Raw genomic sequence first — 7318 nt, 5'->3', positions numbered from 1 at the left:
GCGCTCCCGGTTAGCAGCGCTGGACGCTAGACATAGCTTTGGCTTCGGCGTGGCCGGTTGCGGGTCTCTCTCAGTCACTGCGGGGCTTGAGCGCCTCGTGGCACCACGCGTTGCTAAAGGCTGCTCGCTCTTTCCGCGTGGGAAGTTTGTGCCAGCGGGAATGTCCTGAGAGTAGAGATGGGAGATAAAGCGTACAGTAACTTGCAGAATCGGCCTCGGCGTAAGGGAGCGTCTAAAATACAAGTTTCTGCTTCAGTGAGGGAGCTGGGGAGTTGGAGCCTTCAGCGTCGGTTACGTTAAAGCTTTAAAACATTGAATTGTGAGAGGAGAATTACTTGGAAGATGTTAGGACATTGTTTTGAAAGTAAATGCTTAACAGTGAGAAGAAAAATGGAGTGTGATTATCATCTCAAAATATTCCAGTTTTCGGTGTTTCATTTTTGACTGTGGTTGGGCTGATAAATACTTTCGTTGTAGGAGTATGTTGCAAAAACACTTGTTTATATGCGTAGTTTAACCACCAGAGTGTTTTGTATGGTTACTCTGATTATTTGTACATTTTATACGTTATTTTGCATATCTTATATGTGCAGAGACTATAAAGATACTGTACGGGATATCTGCAGTGTATAATGTGTGCAGGTAACTGTTTTATCCTGTGACTGATGTGCTTAAAATAGATATCATATTACTCAGAAAACCGGAAAATTAGATTTGAATCACGGACTAATATTATGGAATTTCTGCTTCAAATGTCACTTGAACAGTGGTATGCCTTTTACAGTGTGTGTATATTTGTTTTTACTATTGCAGATGCCTTTTGATTGCAAGACTGCTGAAATGTTTTGAGGGCCGCCTCTCCTTTCCTAACCATGAACAGTTCAAAATCACCAGGGCTAGCTGCATTTGGAATCTTAAAAAATACAACCTGCCACACGGAGAAGAAGATTTCAGTTTTCTTTTCAATAATCTTCATGACGGTGGGAATTTTGTCCAACAGTCTTGCAATAGCAATTCTCATGAAGGCATATCAGAGATTTAGACAGAAATCAAAAGCCTCCTTTTTGCTTCTTGCTAGCGGATTGGTCGTCACAGATCTCTTTGGCCACCTCATCAACGGAGCCATTGCAGTGTTTGTGTATGCATCGGATAAAGACTGGATTCGATTTAACCAGTCCAACATTCTTTGCAGTGTTTTCGGCATCTGCATGGCGCTCTTCCTGGGCAGCGTGATGGCTGTTGAACGGTGCATTGGAGTCACTAAGCCAATATTTCACTCTACAAAAATGACTTCTAAACATGTGAAAATGATGTTGACTATGGTATGTCTGTTTGCTGTTCTTATAGCTTTGCTGCCTATTCTTAGGTTTAGAGCCTATCAAATTCAAGCATCGAGGACCTGGTGCTTCTATAAAACAGAACATGTTGAGGACTGGGAAGACAGATTTTATCTCTTACTTTTTTCTTGCCTTGGGTTACTGGCCCTTGCTATTTCATTCTTGTGCAATGCTGTCACAGGAATTACCCTCTTAAAAGTCAAATTTAAAAGTCAACAAAGACAAGGCAGATCTCATCATTTTGAAATGATCATTCAGCTCTTGGCTATAATGTGTGTTTCTTGCATTTGCTGGAGTCCATTCCTGGTAAGAGCCTAACGTGTTTGCCGATTTTTAATGCACATCACTGTATGAAAGTTACTTTTTTATCTCCAGGTTTTAAGACAATGTATTAATTTTACAGCATATTGCCCATATAATGCAATTATAACAAAATTATTCTCCACTTCTGATCACAAGCAAAATAGATTGAGTACGCAAAATGTATAGGGACTGTTATTTCCAGTGCTGTGAAGCAGACACTTGTAGCAGAATGGTGGCTAGAATAAATAAGTGCAAATATTGAGCTTAAATTCAGCGACATCTTGGAGTGGCAAGGCTGTTTAGTCTGTATGGTGGTTCATATCATTTTTTATTTATGGTAGTCTGTTTTTACGGTTTACTGCTACGTGCGAACTGTGTTATGGAAGATAACAGTTAAGAACGTAAAAATCCTCCACGCCATTAGCAAGGTATTAAAGGCTTCGCTTCAGAGTCATGTTAAAAAACAGTGGTTGGCGGTGGGTTAAAGATAAATTTGGTTTAGACCTGAACAGGTCTGGGTTTGTAATCTGGACAGATGACTGGCAAAGCTGCTCTGTGCCGTCGGTGCCCTTTCTCAGCTGTCCGTAACTTAGGGCTGCTTGCTGGTAAGTGCTGTGACTCTTGCGAAGCGGTAAGTGTAGCTCATGTTAGCGTGCGCTCTCTCCGTGAGCAGGGTCAAGGGACGCGGGATTGTGATGTGGGAAAGAATTTGGTGGCTCCTGTCGTATGATGGCATTATAAAGCTGATATTAACTGTGACTTTTTTTACTGTGGTAAACCTGGCTGAAGAAAATTTGTTTTTCTGCTAGGGTGAGAGAGGTAACAAGTAATATGAAATCTTAATACGAAATCTTAATTTGTTTCTTAGAAACAAGGTCCCATATTTTTCCACTGATATGAACGAGGAGCAATTTTGGTTTGAGCTTACAAATACAGAATTTTAAGTCTGAGATCTGAGTCAGGTCCAGCTATATCTCATCTGCTCACAGCTTATGGTATAGTATGGAGTTACCTGAACTGGTTCTAAATCGGATACTGGTATTCGCCTAGCTGCAGCAGTTGGGTATATCTGGCAGGTAGCATTTAATTAATCCAGTCTTACAGACTTCAAGGAGAGAGTCTGGCTATAAATCTCTGCATCACTGAAATGCACAAAAACTCTTTCACTTTTATTCAGCACACACAGAATTTCCCCCTGCTTCTTTATAGATTTTCTAAACTTGCTCTGCAGCATAGTTTAAATTAATGTTCTCTTTTGTTGGTGTCCTGGCTGTAATGTATAGAGCATAAACAAAGTTGTCAGAAGAGTATAGCAAGCTTTTGTAGTGAATGAATTTCCAGTTACTTGCAGACACCCAGTCACCTCCTGAAATTTGTCTGGGCCAGGCCACAGAATGGTTTTCAAGAAAAGCAACTCAAATCATGGTTTTACTTTTCATGAAAAAACAGCATATTATCCTCTGGTGACATTTATTTTCAGATAAAATAACTGTCCTTAAAGGTTGGAATTTGATTTTTAAGAAGCCCTTGGGTGTCAAAAGAGCTGTAGACTTTTTTAATTCAACTGAGGTATTTCATTTATTCATCATATGAAGGAACATTAAATTGCAACTACTGTAGTTGTTTTTTCAGTGTTGGTAATGTTGTTATGCCTTTCAATTTTATTTAATTATAAAACCCATAATTTTAAAAATCTTGACAGTCTTTAATGAAATCACAACACTACTTCTGTTAAAGTATTTAACTTCATCTAAGTTGCAGTTGACAATGAATTATTACTCCTGCTGCAAATTTTTTTTTCAGAACCTTTTCAGAGCTTGGCATTTTCAGCAGCTGGTGATACAGACCAGTGAGTGACTTCTTGCTTAATTTTGTACTTGCAAGTTTTGGGGAATGTGTTGTGGAGGGAGGTGATGCGCAAGCAATTCTGGTTCATTGGGTGGCAAACCTGGTCCTCTCTGTGCTCTCGATGCTTTGCTTCTGGATCCCTTTTGAAAGGAGATGAGCCAACCTATCGCCAAAATTAGCCGGGCAGTATGGAGAATAGTTCTGCAATATGGACAAATGCACATTGGAAATGAGAAGTTAAAAAAAGGTTAGTCTAAGGTAGGAGTTAGTTCTTGAAAGAAAGTGTCAATGAAGCGAGCAACTAGTGTTTTAGCCAGAGAGTTTGGTAGTCTGGGCAATGCAATGGGACCGGGTCCGTGGTAGGTATTACCTGTCTTAGCTATTAGGATCGTAGAGTTTACACCAAAGTTCATTCTCTGAGCTACCCAATCTTTGTTTTGGTAGCACTGGTCGCTGAATACAAACAGAATTATAAGCACAGCATTAATTTAGCAAGCTTTATTGGACTGCAGTGGAGCACACAGATGCAGTGGAATAATGCTTTGCCAGGAACGTACTGCTAAAATGCTACAATAGAGAGATCCAGGGTTTATCAAGGCATGTGATTTATGATGAATTGCTGATCCAAATCTACTTGTCTGATTTATCTGAAACCTCGCAGAGCTTTTAATTTGTGAAATGAATTGTTTAGATTCTATAATTTAATCAGCATATATCAAAATATGTATTTCTTGAAATAAGTATGAGCAGGTGTTCATAGGTGAAACTATTTGGCAAAGCAGCTAGACACATGATTGTTTTGCATTCGTTTGCTTTTTTTCATTTTTTCTCAAAGCAAAATTTTACCCGTGTTCTCTATCCCAAAAAGTATACAGAACAAAATGTTATGTGAGAGTGAATTGCCTCAATATAAACCAAAGCCATTAGAAACCAAACAAACCTTTGGAAGAGAAAGCGGAGGAAGGCAATGCAGTTTATGCCACATGTGTTTGCAGATACAAGAGTTTGGATTTATTTGGTGTGATTCTTCGTTGTTTATTTTTCTTCTGTTTTTAATCTAGTCGGTTTTGTCAACTGTCATATGTGCATGGCTACCAAAATCAAGTCTATCCAATCCTGTAACCCAACTGCAGATTTACTTGACTATTAGATTTTTTTTTTTTTTTTTCCCCCCAAATGGAGTTATATATTCAGTCACTGTCCTGTGCTAAAATCACCTTTAGATGACATTAGAGGCACAAGATTGTCCTTTATGGTGTCTGCTGTAGAACTGAACTTGATCTCTGCACCTGCTCAGTGGTAGTGAACTTGTTTTGGTGCCTTTATATGTCTGTGTATATGTGTGTATATATATATAACATTTAATATTATATATAATAATATATAATATTATAATCAATCACTACCTCTATTTTAAGACTTCTGGAGATCTGGATCGTTTTTCAGAAGCAGAGCTGATGGCATGGCTCAGGTCCAGGAGCTCTGCTGGGGCTGTTGGATGGGGACTTCCTTCTGATTTCTTTTCTTCCTTCTGACTTCTTTCCTGAAGCTCCGTCTCATTTGTTCCTAAAAAATGAGCAGCTTTTTCAGGTTTTCTGACGCTGTGTGGGAATCTTTCCTTAGTGGACTGCCAGAATGAGGGGTAGACCCTGCTTCTTCCCTTATGGGGGAACATTTATCTCCTTTTGAGGAGTTGAGAGCCAGAGGGAATTCACAAAAAAATCTGAGTTTTTCAAAAATCTTTGTAGTCAATGATTTGCAGAGGCACATTTGTTCTGACAGTCCAAATAATTTTGCTTTGTAATGGGTAATTCCAGGAAAATATGTTCTGAAGATAGTAACATCAACTTCTCTGTGTAGTAAGTTATCTTTTTTTCATCCTTGCTAGAGCCTTAGCTCTTTCCTAGGGATATGTGAATTTTGTTGGATAAATTTGGTCCCTAGGGGTTGGATTCCCAAAGCAAATAGTTGGGCTGGATCATTTTGTGTCAAGCATCTCTGATGAAATAGATTGTTATATAAAGTTGGGTTTTGGCTGTGACTTGACATCTGGCCTGTCATGAAACAGCTTGTTTTTGGAGCTGTGTTTGTATGAACAAATTCTGACTTGGGTACGTCAAATTGTGTGGGGCTCAAGGGATAAGCATATTTTAAATTTTGTTTTTGGAGCAGCAAAGTGAACTCCCTGTAATCATGGACAGGAGGAGTTTATTTCAGAGTGAATTTATCTACGGGAACAAATTATGATATGGAAAATCGTCTGATCTTTTTCGTGTGTGGAACACGGTCTTAGCCTGAGAAAAATACTTTCACATTTAAATTATTCTTGTTAAGATCTTTTTTCCATGCAGTTATCTGATTACTTTCATTCCAGTTTTACCTCCCCTCTACTGCAGAAAATAGCTGCTCTTTTTTTTTTTTAAAGATCTCAGCTATTTATTTCATATGATTAAATCAGCTCCTATTCAGTTGCATTTTTTACTGCCTAGATTAGTTTCTAGCAGTCTCTTCTTGTCATGTCTTCCCTTTCCAATTTGTCATGCTAATTGCATCTCTCTGAACTTGCTCTGATTCCTTCTTGTCCTCAGATAGTTTCATGCAATGAAGCTTGATGGTTGGTTTTCATGCACATATGGATCTCTTCAGCTTACACTTTGCTGAATCGCTCCAACCTAGAAGTGGCTGGAGCTGGCCCGAGGGCTCCTTCAGTGAACGTGCTGCCAGAGGAGGTGAGACGGGCAGGACTGCGCTAACCGGGGTGCTCTCGGTGAATACCCTTACCCCAGCCCACCCCACCCTGGTTGCTCCACCAGGTATTTCAGGTGCTGAAGGAGGTCAGTGGGCTGCAGGTTTTTACACTACTAAATTCTAGGCCATGTAGGTGCACACAGTATAAGGTACTTTGTTGTACAAGGCATCTCATTTTTGTGTTTTTGTATGTGCAGTCATGTACGTACTTGCACAGCGACGCTTTGCCAGGAGTTCATACCCCTGTTACCCTTGAAGCATCTCCCTCCACTCCCATTTTCTGTATTCTTTAGCAAGGTGGGAGTTTAAATTTCTGTTATACTACCTTATGCTTATCACGTGCGATGGGCATCATTTATATGAGCTCATTGCTCTGTTAATATTGCTTGTATGCCTTCAAATATTGCTGGTTGCCTTGTCCCTGCAACAAAATCATCACTTAGAAATTTGTCCCTTCTCTTGTGCTCTCTGGCTGGTGATTTTCATAATTGAAAAAGGCAGCTGAGGAGAAGCAGACGGAAGATGTCCCAAGATGCAGGTCCGCGTTTCGCCGGTGAGGCCCTTGTCGCCACGTGCAGTACAGCCACCCCGGTGTCGCGGGCGGCCGCTCTGCAGGCGCGTATGTTCTCACAGAGCCACCGGCAGCTTATGTTCTTAGTCAAAGCTGCAGCCTCCGTGACTCACTGTCCCCACATAGGCACTGTCGACAAGAAGAGTGATCTTTTCTTTTGAAAAAGAATAAATTAGGCTTTCAATTTCCAGCCATCCGTTGCTGAAGGCTGAAGGAGAGTCTCTTAAGCATGTTTAGCTCACCTTGCAGCTTTGAATGCTGTTGTAAAAGTTACTTTTGCAGGGTAGAAACACACTTCGTCTGTCTTTTTCACGATTCAGTTGTTTAAGAAGATAATCAATGATAATTACTATGTGCTGCCTTTGGCCATTGAATTCTTGTCATGTTATGCTAGAACGGTTGCCTGTTGACGCCGTGCAAAGACGAGATGTGTTGTCGGAATAAAGGAGATGTGGTCTGAGCGGGGTCTGGGCTATGCCCCCCGCCCTGCCTGGCGGGCTGGCGGGCGCCG

The 7318-nt window shown here is 40.5% G+C and overlaps 1 protein-coding gene across 2 annotated transcripts in view; it reads left to right on the top strand.

Moving 5' to 3' along the window:
- Nucleotides 1–809: 809 nt before the first annotated feature.
- The window catches only part of PTGFR (prostaglandin F receptor (FP)), a 19071-nt gene continuing 12562 nt past the window's right edge, over nt 810–7318 (top strand). Inside the window, exon 1 of one of the 2 annotated variants that reach the window (XM_010294729.1) lies at nt 810–1643. In XM_010294729.1, the coding sequence (XP_010293031.1) occupies nt 873–1643 (771 nt within the window). In that variant the 5' untranslated portion in view covers nt 810–872. The remainder of the gene's footprint in view (nt 1644–7318) is intronic. The other variant, XM_010294730.1, reaches the window with a different exon arrangement.

The sequence above is a fragment of the Phaethon lepturus genome, unplaced genomic scaffold (assembly GCF_000687285.1).
Source record: "Phaethon lepturus isolate BGI_N335 unplaced genomic scaffold, ASM68728v1 scaffold33989, whole genome shotgun sequence".
NCBI lineage: Eukaryota > Metazoa > Chordata > Aves > Phaethontiformes > Phaethontidae > Phaethon > Phaethon lepturus.
This window is presented reverse-complemented; position numbering and strand designations above follow the sequence as displayed.